A 15,314-nucleotide genomic window follows, 5' to 3' on the forward strand; every position below is an offset into this window, starting at 1 on the left:
CAAACCTTCCATTCAGGCTCCAAAAAGCTTGGTCTTGACAGATGTGTGTGTATTTGTGTGTGTGTTTTGGCAGACCGTTTGTCAGCCATATGGAAATGTCACAGAGTAATCATAAACAATTATCCTCCCCGGCGCTCGGAGCATCAGAAAAGGGCAAATCTACATAAACACACAAAGGCTCTGCCACTTACATCTAAGGAACTCCCTGAAGCTAATCTCATACTTCAAAAATATCAGAAACTAAATGATTTTTCTAATATTGATGTCCTTTATTCTACATTATGTCTCAAAAGGAAGGTTGATAGTGGAAGTTCATGCCTTCAATTGAGCATCTGGGATGCAAATGATGTGCTTTAAATCCCCCAGGTTCGTTGGAAAAAGAGCATCTGATAATGCATAGATTTTTTCTCCTATTCAAAGCAGACTGAAGGTGGACATTAAACCAGCGCTAGATCAATTCTAACCAGGCTTTCCGCCCTGCCGTAAATCAGGGAGCTGGACACAGTTAAGGTGGGAATGGATAATGGATGCCATGGCAGACACATGGCTGACACGAAATGAATCCACAGAGGATTGGATGAGGGATGAGAGGGTGGAGGGAGGGGTTGTTGCAGCGCTAGAGGAAGGACGGTGGGTGGAGTTGAGCAGGGTAATGGGACAGCTGCTTGTTTGGCCAATGATCACCAATTGACAGACAAATAATGGGATTCTGTTGCCATGAAAGTAAAGAGCTAATCCTCTTACATGAATCCTTTGTAATTGAGGACCAGGGATGTCAACAGAGGTCCGACTATTCATAGATTGTCAGTTAACATGTGAGGTTATTCAGTATTATAGTTTGAATACAATATTTTATGGCATGAACTTTGGCTTCTATGTGAGATATTTGTATTGCTGTCTATGACAAACAACACATTTATTGACAGTTAAAATCATGTATGACACTTCCTTTTAAGTGTTTAAAAGCCTGTTGCTCTTTCAGCCATGGGTGCAGTTACCTCATATAACTATAGGTGGCAGTAAAGTCAAGAGGGAACATTTGTCAAAAATAAATGGAGATCGATGAATCATCAACCGGTAGCTAAAGGTCATCCGATCATTGCTGTGAGTGTGGCATTCATTTGCTCTGGTTGAAATAATATGGAGAATCTTCCACACAGCTGCAGTTCCTAATGCACCACTCCTTCATGGAAATATATTTGGCTTCTTTTTGGAAAGGATGAAAAAATGGTTCATTTATATTTGGAGCAGCAATCCACTTTCCATCACTGCTGTTATTAAGTGCCAACACTCCTGAGATATACCCAAACAAATTTACTTGGGAAAATGCATTAGTGTACCTGAGTGAACAGAAGGCGAAAAGTCCTTGCCAGAGGGAGAAAGTATTTCCAAGACACTATACCAGACTTCCCCCGCTTCCTGATACCATCGCTGTGTGATAATGCACCAGATGGTGAGCTGCTCTCTCGCTATTACCCTGACAATATGACTGTAATGGAAGTGGAAGTGCCACAAGTGAGCGCCAAAAAGATGGAGCCCAACTGTCGTGTTCCATAAGGTCTCTCTATAGCTGCTTCACACTTAGTGGAGTGAGGCAGGTGTATAGGCATCCATATTAACATAGCCCTCGGCTTTTGCTCACTGTGCACAGTAGTGTTAGTATTGAGAATGTATGTGTCTGGGGACGTGGTTGTGTGTGCAAGTTGGTCTTACTACTACGCATGCAAGGAGGTTTTGGAAATCTAATGTGTTTGGTATTATTGCCTTTAGATTCTTATATTACATTACATGTTAGACGCTTTTATCCAAAGCGACTTACTCAATGCTGTGGGCAATCCCCACAGGAGCAATTTGTGGTGAAGTGTCTTGCCCAGGGACACAACGACATGCTGACTGCATTGGGGTTTGAACCTGTGCTCCCGATTCAAACACCGACACACTATTCCACTGCGCCACACGCCTCCCGACAGCTCTTCTTATAGGCATGTGCGGCAGGACATGATGTTAGTCCAATGCCAACACACCCACACAAGTGGTAGAAAGTAACTAAGTAGCCTATATGTAGTCAAGCAACATATTTCACGTATTTTTCAATACTTGAGGATATTAATATAATACTGTTTATTTATTTATTTATTTCACTACCATTTAGGTTAACAGAGTATGTTTTGTAACCCTATTGACATTTGATTGACTTTGATTGTGGCCATTTACAAAAGAGTCTTGTCTGATTGGGGCTCCTACTCATGTTTAGAAATAAATGTCCCCTTTTCAATAACTGTTTGAAGTCAAAAGCAGTTAAACTCTGTTATTTCACAGAAACAAACTTTTCAACATGAATTATCTAATTTACTCTCAGAAGTATCATGTGACCCTTTGGAGGGACCTGACAAGCAGCAACAGTAACATCCTGCTCCAATGCATCAGGGGGCACATATGGTAGTGTCATTTTTGTTGGGCAAAGAATATCATTCAATTCAATTTTGTAGCACTAAGCATGCACACACTGATAAATAGGGCTTTTATAACGTGTTGAATCCTCTGATATTCAGAGCATCACTCAACTTATAGAGAGGGCAATGACATTTTGAATAAAGAGTCTGAAAACTGAAACTAAAGCAGATATATTTTTTTTATTCATTCTTTATATTTCCAGTAGCTTGAATTTCATACTTGCACTAAAAGGAGAAACTTAAATAGAGACAAAGAAAGTATCTGTTAGTACAAATCTGTTTCTTAAATACAAAACCATTTGCAATACTGTCAGAAAAGAGCATCGTTTTGGCAGTTTCCTGGGACTGCGTAAAACCAATACAAATCAGAAAATTCAGTTAATATTGTCTATATCCTACATGTTGTACAATACCAAAGTCATATAAGTCGCTGACAAGCAAAACCGAAAACAATCAAAAAATTCTAATGTATATGCAATTTTCTGTCCAGTTAGTTACAATACAATGTACACTGTGCACAGCAAGAAAAGAAAAAAAGAATATATATATATATATATTCTCTACAAGTACTCTATATTTAATACAATCCTATCAAGTTAAACCATATCATGCACAATATTGCCTCTTAGGCTGCCTTATAAGCTGCTTGTCCCTGTACAATCAATTAAAGTATTTACAAAATAAACAAATATTCTACACTTAAAAAAGAAAAAACTTGATGCAAGTTAAGAGAAAAAAAACCTTGATCTGTTCCAAAGGCCCTCAAGTGTAGTTAGTACAAGTGAACAATTGTTGCCTAATAGGAATTGATTGATGTATTCCCACACACACACACACACACACACTCAGATATCCATACATTCATTCATACACTGCAGAAATACAATCAGGTTCTGTACATAATGAGTGCACACTTTGAAAATGCACCTGGTACGGTTTTAATTATGATTTTAGTCTGATCTTATGTGAGTGCGCTTAACTTCTTGGAGGAATCAAAGCCAGTCCTGTGTCTCAAGGCATTGGGATGTCTTTAAAAAAAAAAAAAAACGACAAGTGTATGGATTTTTCCTCCCTCCACACAGTCCTCTTAAGCTTATCTTATCCTTCCTTGGATGTGACTTCTGCAGTCCTACCACTGTCTCTGTTCCAGTGACTGAACTCTTGACAGAGACTTCAGGATTGAATGGTTGTTTTGAAAAAAAAAGGCACTACCTCCTGAAGGAGCGTTGCAGGAACTGAGGCAGGCTGTCACCCCCTCTCAGCATTTCCCACTGGCCTTCAGCTCAAGCTCAACAAGAAGTTACATGCAGGGCAAAGGTCATGAGGTCATGTGACAGGCCATGCAGCATTTCAGCGCCCCCTCCTTCGCAGGTGAGGTGGTGACAGATGAGGATGTATCCCAAGCATGCTGTGTGCAATGCTCCAAATATTAAGATAGTTCACTTTATATATATTTACACTGTACATGATCTAGTTTGTGCATTGATGGAATGACATGAAGGATTTACATTATTAAATACAGGTTCCTGTACAAGCTTTTGTATTGGAAAAAAAAATACATGGAGTAATAGTCGACACTGATTACTATTTGAACATAGTATATAATATAGTAACAAAAACAAATATAATTCAGACGAGCACTGCATAGTCCATAAGAGATTCCTGGTAAGAATGCAACACTTGTTAATATCAAAGTGTTAATTTAAATATGGATTTAGGTCTTATCAGATGTTTCATGCACTGTTAAAATCAAAAATCTGGTTGAGCTACTTCATTCCTAAATAATGCGTAAGGTATATCGAGCCACAGGTCTCCATAAAGATTTCAAAGGAAAAACAGTCTTTGCTGTGGTGTGTATTTCATGTGTGGCACTGGGGACTGAGATCATAAAGCCATGCGGTGTTGGGAAACCCCTCTCAGAGAGATGCAGGGATTGAGCAGTCAGTGCAGCACCTCACAGCGGCCTACACAAAAGAGTTTAAGGAATTCATGGCATTAATGGGGGACGGGGCCTCCGAGCTCTCGTGGCCCTCAGCATTCTCCCTGCTGGCACTCTTCCCACTATACTGGCCGATAAACGAGCCATCCTCGTTGAACTGCCCGTCTCCTCCGTCCCCGTAGTCAACTAAACTGTCGTCACTGTCGTCTCTCTTAACTGTCCCATTGGACGGCGTGCGGCTCCCTTTTAACGGTTTATGGTCCTCATTGTCACTGAAGGAGAAAATAACATGCAGGTGTTACAGGTGAGATGATGTGACAGATGCAACAAAGTGATTTTTTTTTTTTTAGATGGAGCACTGACTGAACGACCTATTCAGTAAGTGGTAAACGTTTTTTTCCAGATTCAAAATAAGTCGTTTTTAAACTTTTTAAAATGTCAGATCGTGAATATGCATCAGTTAGAAGCAAATTTGAATTTAGCTCGCTCCATGTCTAAAAAACAGCAGCAATGAATGATTAGTTGGTTTCCATCAGGCAACAGGGGAATAAAGCTCAAGCAATCATACCCTGTTCAAATTCCCCCTGAAACCAAATATGAAGTGGTAAATGTATTGTCTGACATAAAGCATTTCCCGCCCCAAGAAAGAGGTTGTGATGACAAACAGAAAGTCCAAGGCAATGATGTGAATTAAAACTTGGAAAGCAAGGTTTCAGCCAAACATCCCCCCCAAAGCAAGCATGATAATAATCACAAATTGGCAAAATGCATGAATAATCTGCAAAGAAGGTTTTCTTTGGATATAAGAGTCGAAAAACATTCCACATACATGAGTTGAACATCAATGAGATAAGATCACAAAGCCATCATAATGTTGAAGTGTTTTTAAATTTAGTAGATATTCATCAGTTTTTAAAAGCATTTTCATGGATAAAACTAGCACATTAAAGCCATAAAATATGTATCCATGCAAAGTGGGTTACATGATGAAGACTTTATGACAGCCGTGAAAGAACCTGGGATGCTTACACAGCGAGCGTTTTTCTCCAAAGTGACTCGACTGTCTGCTGACCCTCCTCTCATGCTAGATGTACAGCACATTGACCCTCAGCCCTGACACAAACCCCTTACCTTTCCTGAGACCTACACCCCTGCGATCAGATGAGGAGATCCAGCTGAGATCCCACAACACAACACACACTCCTCGGAAGGATTACACTTTAACAGGCACTTACGCCGTTTACACACCGTCTGGATTGACAGTATTTTGTCTTGCAGTCAAACAAAAACAGCTCAGTTGAGTGAAGTTATGCCTTTTATTGACATATTGTAAGGTTCCAGCTGAGTTTAATAAAACAGCATGGATAGAAAGTATTCTCTCACAAAGGCACTATAATATGTGTACACTTTGCCTTGTGTTTTATTGTCTACTGTGTTCTTTAGTCCGTGCCCAATGGAGGTTCCCCTGCAGTGTAAATAGGTCCCTACATGAGTTTTAAAGGACAAGTCTGGTGATAATCTACATTTCTTGTTCCTATTAAAAGGCCAACATCAACAACTGATTTAGAGCCAAAAACAAGCAGGAGAAGTTGGAAAGTATTGTGGTAAAGAATAACACATTGTGGGTTTTGTTCTATTTAAACAAATTGTTGACAATATCAATGCAGAATTTCAGCAGCTTTATCCTTTAAGAAGTGTATCTATTATAGAATGGCTACTGGCCTAAATTAAACAGCATTAACCAGCTCTTGTACACTCAGTTATGACTGTTTCCCTCAAACATGCTGATAATTTCATAGAATATCCATATGCATCTATATACTGTATATCTATATATGAACAATATTTCCATTCAACACATTATTGCCTAGAGCAAATTTCCATATAGCAGATATTCACACCATGCATGTCACATTTTATATATACTATATATCGATATGTATTTATCACAGCATAAAATCCATAGAACATATTTATGTTTACATAATACAAAAAGGAATATAAAATATAAAAGCAAGACCATCTTATAAATCGACTTGTAAAAAACAATTCTGAAATGCTAGCTATACAGAAGTAAAGTGCTTCATTTTCTTTATTCTGCGTGTGATTGGAGAAGCAGCCTAGAATGAGGATGCTAACAAGCATGTCTGTGTAACTGCTGTAAGTCAGGAGGAATGATCATTCAGTAAGTTTCAATCAGGTGTGTGTATGTAAGTAGCAATACACTAGGCAAAGTGTTAATACTATATAGACTGTACACAGGATGAATATGAGGAGCTTATTATTGGAATGGGATTCGATGCTTGGAACCAGTTTAGGTTGCGTTGCACATGACTCTAGCTTATATATATTTTCCTGACAGTCTTATCTAAATATGTAAAACACCCAAACCCCTAAATCACTTGAACCTGAAGAATCCTGCTTCTCAAAAGACACCACAATGTCATACACGCACAAGAGTCCGACACAAGTAGTATCCAGGACGTCCTAGAACTGAGAGAAAACGTTTGTGCTTCATGGTCGTAGAAGTTCAGGTGAGGGACACTTCTTCTTCTTCTTCTTCTTCTTCTTCTTTTTGATTTCTGTTATTGGTGGTCCTGGGTCAGTTATTAGTCAGCTGTAAGGGTTGAGAAGAAGGAGGGAGTGTAGAGCTCCAGCCCAGGCAGAGAGAGCAGATCTGGGCAGAGAGCGGGGACGGGGCAGGAGGGGTTGATGGGTAAAATGAGGCTCTGGGAGCTCCAGAGGCCGGAGCACTTTCTCTCACCTGTATTCCCCAAAAGTACAGTCATCGTCTTTCATGGGCTGGAACTCTGGGTCTGTGTGTGCGTCCTCTTTCTCTTTGACTAATGCAAAAAAAGAAAAAGAAAGTCATGTGAAAAACCGCTGATAAGGTAGAGTAACAGACAATCATGTGGGTTTACAGTATGTGTAATAATGTATACAAGCTGTTGTCATCACAAATGCTCATTATTCAGACTAAGCAAAAAGCAAAGCAGAGTAATGCCAAACATGTTTTCTTTTCCTTTTGTAAACAAGACAATATACATTTTTTATCAGTACAACATATCAAATTGTTCAGCTTTAACAAGAAACCTTCTAATTACCGGTATATCAAAATATAATGTTTTCTTGTTATATCAAACAACATTCCTATTTTAAATATCAACATATCACATTAAAGGTGGGGTAGGTAAGTTTCAGAAACTGACTCGAATGCAGTCAAATTTGAAAGTACACAGCCAAAAAGAATCCGCCCCTTCCTTCAGACTTCCTTACAGAGCACCTCCTCCGCGAGAGCAGGCTGCAGTAACGTTACATATCAGGCAAAGCTAAACACATCTAGGTTAGCAATACTACACAGCCAAAGCAACTCCGATATTGACTCTGGTTTGACTTCTCCTAGTTTCCACTTTCTTTTTGTTCTTACTTTGCTCCGTTACATTTTTTCTTTTGCGACCAGTAGACGATGTTGAACCTAACTCTGCCATGGTGAAAGTGGCCGCCTGTTGCTGGCGAGTCATTGAAGTACTGCTGCAATGCACGCCCAATGACGGCACGCCCAATGAGGGCACGAGATACATTTGTGCGTGCACGAGATGGAAGGCTGACAGACAGGGCGGCAATCCAATCCGTTTAGCCTGTAGTTTTTACAGTATTACGGCTTCCACAGATGACATTTTTTTATGGATTTTTTGTCAAAGCACTTAAGATATTCATTGCTATCGGGATGTTAAGAGCATTCCATGGAACATAACAAAAAGTGTATCTCGAGCCGGTTTCTGAAACTTACCTACCCCACCTTTACAGTAAGTGTTCTCAGGTTAATACATAATGGATGGTAAGAGTAACAGTAAGGAAACATAGTGTTAATTGGGAAATATATTTAAAAATAACTTGAAAATATTTAGCAAGATATTAAGTGATCCATTATCAAGATATTCTAAGGATAAATCTCTTTCCAAAAATAAACAGAGCCATTTCCATTAGCAGCCATACATTGTCATAAAGAGCTGTCTTAGGGCTGATTAGTATGCTTTCAGTGCACAAACAAAGCAATATTCCAAAACCATGAAATCTAATCTTAAAATCCTATTAAAAAAAATTTGAACGTGGCAAACAAAGCATTCGGGTTTATATATTAGTGTGTGTGCCTCTACTCACCGGGATACTTCCCTCCCTTATTCCTCTGGATGAAGCAGATAATGAGGAGGATCAGGATGAGCAGAGCGATGGCACACATGAGGCCGATGAACCATCCCTGAGTGGCGATGTCCACCTGTCTGCTCGCCACAGCTGGAGGAGGACAATACTCAACATTTAGGCCTGGATGATTTATGATTGGTGAAATAGAACACATGTATCCATAATAATATGCTAAAACAAACATGAAACGAGACATTCTCTAAGAATTACTTGTTAGAGATTTCACTTCATGAGTGGATCATGTTAGAAGAGTTAGAAATCTCCTGGATTAAGCTAATGGTGACTTGGACCCAATATTGAAGCCTCATTAGTACAAAATGTCTCTTTCTCTCACACAAGTGCACACACAAACAGACACACACACACACTGTACACGCAGGATTACTGTGGGTGATATTAGGTTGGATATTAAACCACTAAACATATATATATATATATAGAAACAAATACAACTTCTATATGAGAATTACCATGGACTGACTTTCAATACGCTAAAGATTCAACCACACAATCATGCAAGCTGCTACACACTGTCTCTAGATCTCTGCAGTTCATGCCTGGCATACAGAGTGACCACAACACATCTGTTAAACCCATGCTAGACTGGATTATAATTACACAACGGCACAAACAACTACACATATACTACACAATGCACGGTACAGGGCCATGCCAGGCCAGTGGGGGAGGCGACCACCGAGGAACTGCCTCACCTGGGACCGAGACCACAAGCTCCTCAGAGTGGTGGAGCGACTGGTCGTGGTGACCTTGGGCCACCAAACGCACCCTATAGGAGAGGCCCCCCTTTAAGCCCTTCAGCGTTACATTCTGAGAGCCGTTCACAAGCTCTTTCTGCCACTCCTCTTCACCTTCACCTGCAGGAGGGACGTTCACGGAGAGAGGCACTTTTGAGGGAGCACACACAACTTCAGATGTGTCGTGACATCATGGGATGTGAATAACTACTGAAATGGGATTACACTGCAGCTAATTTGGTCTATATTAGATCTTAATTGTAAATGATGGAGTCTATTAATGAATTATTGCCCTGAAAGTTACGCACACTGCAACTTAAGAAGACACATTTCACCACCTTCATCAACAACTTTTGAAGCCAAAAAAGACAACATAAGCACTTAAAGAATGCTGCAAATTGCACAACAAAACTGAGTTAGAAAACATATGTTTCTGGGGGACAATAAAAAGTGATGAACAAACCTGCAATATTTAGTGTCCCCTGAAGTGATGCTTTGCAACTCATTTGTTTTGCATTCTGTGCGACTTGAAATGTTTTAGTATGCCATTGTGTTTCCTGTATTAGGTTTTGCTGTCTGCATTTATTAGCATTTGATCCCTTTCCATTTTTAGCCACGGTTGCTAAGCACGTCTTGTGAAGTTGCTGAATATCTTTTCATTATTTCTCCTCTGTTTGTGTGTGTTTCCTTACGCTGTAGTGCGTTGATCTTTCAGGGCCACCATGAATGATACATGTGGTGATGAGCTTAATATGAAATGTGTTTGACTTATGATCACAAGATAATATTTTTTGATAACAACATTGTCTAAATGACTGCGAATCTATGATTATCGTGTTCGCTAATTGAATCTATTAAACAGTAGGTGTGAGAGAGCCATACTCATACAACAGGGCTTTTCATCCTCACTGCAGGTGGATAAAAACAACGGAGACCGCTTCAGTCAAAAATTAATTGGCATAACAAGAATGTTTGTGCTGCTTTTTGGGATGTTTGTCTACATAAGCTCCAATGAGATTGTCGCGGGAGCTGCAAGCAACTCTAGGCAATACGAGGCCTGGGTAATTAGAAAATCAATCACAGAAAGCCTCGTTTATTACATCTGGGTCCACGTTGGCAGGAGCCAGCTTCAACGTGACTGCCAATATTTATATTCACCTGCATGAGCCAACAATGAAGTAGGAGTCTCTTGACACCTCTGTGTGAAACTGACAGAAATAAAAAAGATGAGATGCTTTGCTTACTGTTTTTCACTATGTACTCTACATAAACGTTTCTCTCCGGGCCCCAGTACTCCCAACTGATCAGGGTGCCGTCCTCTACGAACGAGGAGCTAATGTTCTTAAAAGGACTCGCAGGCTGAGCTGAGCACACAAGAGAAGAGACAACCATCAATATCCATCCGTGGGTCAAAGGTCAATCCAATAAATGGTAATTAAATGATGAATAATAGTCCACATAAATGCTATTAGCATCACCCAATCTAGACCCTCATAGCCTTACACAATAGATATGTCAACTAAGGACACTATACCAACAAACTAAAGAACACACAAAGCTGATCATTTAACAACTCAGGCATGAAGTCTACGGAAATGGCAGCAGTGTCTGTACCCTTGTGGGGCGGACGGCGTGGAGGAGATGGTGCAATGGGATGAGGGGTTTGCGTGTTTCCTGTAAACAACATGGAGAGGGGGTAAAGACCGCACCACAAACAAGACACACACGGCAGAGACACCAGACACTGAAGTCATCATACACTGCGCACACAGTTCATTGACATGCCAAGCAAACGCCTGCCATGCAGCGGAAAGAATCACTAGCAGCCAGCGTGAAGAAGTGAGGAGGGGGTCAAAGTCTCCAAAGGCACAGTGAATAAACAGCCGAGTGCTTTTAAAAGACTCTTTAAAAGAGTTTTATCACATGACATTAAAAAGCACATGTCACACAGCATCTTTATCTGTGTTGCTTTGAACTTTCCTCTGCTTTGAAATCAGCCAGAGACTTTTGGCGGGCTGCAGCATTTGAAAGGGACGAGGGGGAAGTTGCTCAGTGATAAGGAGTGCATGCTTGCGTTGGGTTTTGAAGCTATGGCTGGATCTGTAAAACATGCACGACTGTAGATACAACAGTACCTGTGGCCACATCTACTTCATGCTGTGATATTAGAGCTTGTAGAGAGAAAAAAGACACAGAGAAACAACTGGAGAAGGTTCACAACGGGACGACCCCCCGCCATCTCTGCCACTGTAGGTAACAGTGACTGTGAGACATGTATGTAGGTCATGCCGCGTAATGTAAGAGATGATGAGGCTGAGGGTTTATAACAGCATGAGTCATCTTGTGTAACAATGCAACTGGATCACACTCAGGTCCCACTACACATGGATGAAGAGCTTATGTACTTCATGCTATATAAAATGCTTAACATAAAAGATAGTGCTATGAAACTGTGCATAATACTGCGAAACATACAATGTAGGATTTCACATGAACACAAAACACATGACAATGTTCTGTCTTCAAAGCAGGGCTGTTGCTAAGAAACATTGTAAAAATGGATTGTCTTGAGTATTCAGTTAATTGATTAAGTTTTTAGTCTGTAAAATGTCAGACAATATTAAGAATATCTTGATCATGATTTTCCACAGATGGGGCATCTTCTAATTGCTTGTAATGTACGACCAGCAGCCACAAGCTAGAAAAATATTCAATTGACTATGATATGAAACTTAAAAAAACAGCATATTTAACATTGGAGAATCTGGAACTAGCAAGTGTTTGCCATTTTTGTATAAATAAATCACTTTAACAAGTATTTGAGTCAATGCTGTGAACTAATCAATACATTAATCAAATAAATGAGTGTTTCTGTAATCTGGATGAGGTTGATTCTTGTTCTGTATAAAGTTCATAGAAGTAATGAAGATCAATTGTACATCAAATAAAAACAAAAAATGACAAAGGAAAATTACAATCATCTTCTTCATGTTTCCTCAGATGAAGGCAAGATAATCAAAAACATTTGAAGAATAGTAAAGTGTACTGAAGAGTTGGCAATACGTTTGCATGGACTTAATACTTAATACTATTCTGTAGAAAAAAGCTGTGTTCAAATCCTCTTACCTGAGCAATAGAAACAATTCATATTAATCAGCTTTCGAGTTGAGGGAGACATGATTGTTATTCAGATCATTTCATTGTTGCTGTCTGCATTTGCTGACTTACCTTCATCCATGATGGTGACAGCTTCCTGAGAAATGGCCGGGCCTGCTCCACTGACTGTTATCGCATTCAAATAAAACTTGTAGCGCGTGCTGTACTTGAGGCTGAACACAGTGACTGAGGTCTCGTTGGCGGGCAGCGCCAGCTCTTCCAACGGGCCCAGCTCATTGGAGTCATTGACTACAGGGTGGAGGATGAATGGGAGGAATAATGGGATGGAGATTGAAGTTTGGAAGTATTGAGGTAAGTCGAATAGAGGTGTGAGGAGGAGGAGGAGGAGGGGGCGAAGATGAAGTTGGATGAAGGCCAATGATGAGAAAAGGTGGAAATGAAACGTTTGGGGCACAGAGGTGAAGGGTTTAGGAACAGAAGGCGGGAGTGACAAAAGTAGGTTTGTTAATTTGTGTCGTTATTTAGGAACAATAACTTAAAATGCTCTACGGTCTATTTTATTTTGTACTACTTTTTTGTATCTATCTGAACAGGATGACACTACAGTACATGACATGACAAAGAAGAACATACAAAACTACACACTACATGAAAGAAGGTGACATTTGCTTTGAAGATATTTATAAGTTCAGCTGTTTTCTTAAGCCTCACCTGGCTGATATTTGAGGGTGTAGCCGGTGATGTGTCCATTACGGTCGTGAGGAGGACTCCACTCAAGGGTCAGAGAGTCCAGGTTGGGGTTTGTCACCAACAGGGAAGTAGGAGGCCCTGGCACTGCAGAAGACACAGAAACATGAACATTGAAACACGTGTCCCTCTCCACTACAAGATGTTATGATTGTTTTGTACCTTTACTGTGCTGGATGACGTATGTGCATGGTTTGATAAGTTTATAGAGGAACATTTCTCAGTGCTCAACTAAGAGTGTTAAGTGTGTACAGTATGAGCACTATTTCTCATAATCAAAAACTAGTTTGCTGTGAAGATTTGAAACCTCCAGGGCTCACAAGCTAAGAATTGACTTCTCAGGAAAGTAAAATAATTGTTTGCGTATAGTAAGTAAACAAGAACATATTTGCATATTCACATATTCTGGAGGGAGATGGAGAAGATGTGAATTCAAGAATTTTAACTATGTTACTGATTTTTCTGTGTGTGGAAAATGAGTTGCAAAACACAAAATATTATTCCACGGAGAGTATTTTGATATGCATTTAAATAAAAAGATTGTATATGTGTCAATAACGGACTATCAACTGCAGTTAGAAAGAAAGATTTCTCCTACCTCCTTCAGGCGTCTCAAACTGCTGGGTGGGGCTGGGCGGACCCTCTCCCTTGCCGTTATAAAGCCTGACATTGAATGAGTAGAGGCTGAAGGGGTGGAGGCCGGGCAGCATGCCGTGGGTGTGGTTCCCGCTGAAGGTCAAGATCTGCTTCTCCGCATGATGGGGGTTGTGCTTGTGGAGGCTGCGATCTCTCCAGTAGTACACCTACAGGACACAGGTAGCATACAGTGAGTGTTGAGTGTGTGTTATTGTAGGTTTGATTACATGTTACACTGCATGTGGTCTTCTGTACTGTACCCTGTATCCTTTGAGATGTCCTCGTATTGACCTGGCGGGCACAGGTTCCCAGTGCACCTTAGCCAGAGTGCTGTTCAGCAGCATGGCCTGCACATTTTCTGGAGCTGCCACTGGCACTGCACATAACAAGCAACACAACGACAGGTAAATACAAAGGAAACATACTAAGTACATGTTAAAGGTTACTCCGGTGTCTTGCACTTTTTTTTTAAGGGTGGAAAGAATGGATCTAACTCACAGTCCTCTCCAGAGAAGCCGATGGCTGTCTGCGGCTCAGCTGCAGCTCCCTGTTCGTTCACTGCCTGAACTCTTAGCTCGTAAGGAACAAATGTGGGCGTTCCAGACACAATAAACTTGGAGTTGTTGGCCACGGTCACTGTGGTCCAATCACTGTCCATCAGCTTCTGCCTCCACATCACTCTGTAGTGAAGCCCCGGACCATTAGACTGCAGGCCTGTCAGCGGCTGCAGAGAAAGAGAAATGTTAACTTATTTTCCAACACTTAAACAATAACCAATACAATACTTTTCTAGAAAAAGACCGACTGGTAAATATGGTGGACTTTTGGTGGTTGATAACGAGGAGAGAATACTAAGAAAGCAATTGAAAGTGTTTTATGGTACAATGACATATAATTAGGTTATGAATTAGGTTGTAAACACTCTATTAATCATTAAGAACCATTTATAAACCAGTTCTAACATAGTTTTCATACATCAACACAGGCTAACTATTTGGCAAGATTACTAAGCCTTATATTGGCTACTTAGCGTGAATCAACTCGGTGAACAACAGATACCAAGGATGCTGGCTGATGAAGAAGACGAAGTAAGCTAGGTAGCCAATATAAGGCTCAGCAGTACAGATAAATGTGGGCTCACTATTTGGCAAGCAACCGGTCACAGTTGCCCTGTTTATCTCATGTCTTATAAAAGCTTATTAATGATTTATAAAGTGTTCACAACCTAATTAATAAATGAATTACAAACTATTCGTAGACCCTTTATAAGGGTAGTCTTATTGTAAAGTGGTACCGACATGGTAATATTTGGTGGTACTCCATGGACTACAGTAAATACGTGATAAAACAGATGGCTTCAACTTTATTACCTTCCATGAGATTACAAGATTATCATGTTCCGTCCCCAGTCCCTGTACACCTGTTGGGTTCTCATCTGGAGCTAAAGAAAAAAAAAAAAAAAAA

The 15,314-nt window shown here is 40.3% G+C and overlaps 1 protein-coding gene across 11 annotated transcripts in view; it reads right to left on the reverse strand.

Moving 5' to 3' along the window:
• Positions 1-2,614: 2,614 nt before the first annotated feature.
• Positions 2,615-15,314, reverse strand: part of LOC307038488 (neuronal cell adhesion molecule-like) — a 76,058-nt gene continuing 63,358 nt past the window's right edge. For 6 of the 11 annotated variants that reach the window (XM_079679911.1, XM_079679906.1, XM_079679914.1 and 3 more), the window contains 13 exons: positions 15,221-15,291; positions 14,349-14,574; positions 14,111-14,226; positions 13,813-14,017; positions 13,179-13,301; positions 12,579-12,755; positions 11,486-11,521; positions 10,965-11,024; positions 10,595-10,714; positions 9,309-9,470; positions 8,554-8,685; positions 7,157-7,235; positions 2,615-4,664 (listed from right to left, as the gene is read on the reverse strand). In XM_079679911.1, the coding sequence (XP_079536037.1) occupies positions 4,418-4,664; positions 7,157-7,235; positions 8,554-8,685; positions 9,309-9,470; positions 10,595-10,714; positions 10,965-11,024; positions 11,486-11,521; positions 12,579-12,755; positions 13,179-13,301; positions 13,813-14,017; positions 14,111-14,226; positions 14,349-14,574; positions 15,221-15,291 (1,754 nt within the window). In that variant the 3' untranslated portion in view covers positions 2,615-4,417. The remainder of the gene's footprint in view (positions 4,665-7,156; positions 7,236-8,553; positions 8,686-9,308; positions 9,471-10,594; positions 10,715-10,964; positions 11,025-11,485; positions 11,522-12,578; positions 12,756-13,178; positions 13,302-13,812; positions 14,018-14,110; positions 14,227-14,348; positions 14,575-15,220; positions 15,292-15,314) is intronic. The other 5 variants (XM_079679913.1, XM_079679915.1, XM_079679907.1 and 2 more) reach the window with 5 other exon arrangements.

This window comes from Notothenia rossii, assembly GCF_949606895.1.
Source record: "Notothenia rossii genome assembly, chromosome: 5".
NCBI classification, from domain to species: Eukaryota; Metazoa; Chordata; class Actinopteri; order Perciformes; family Nototheniidae; genus Notothenia; species Notothenia rossii.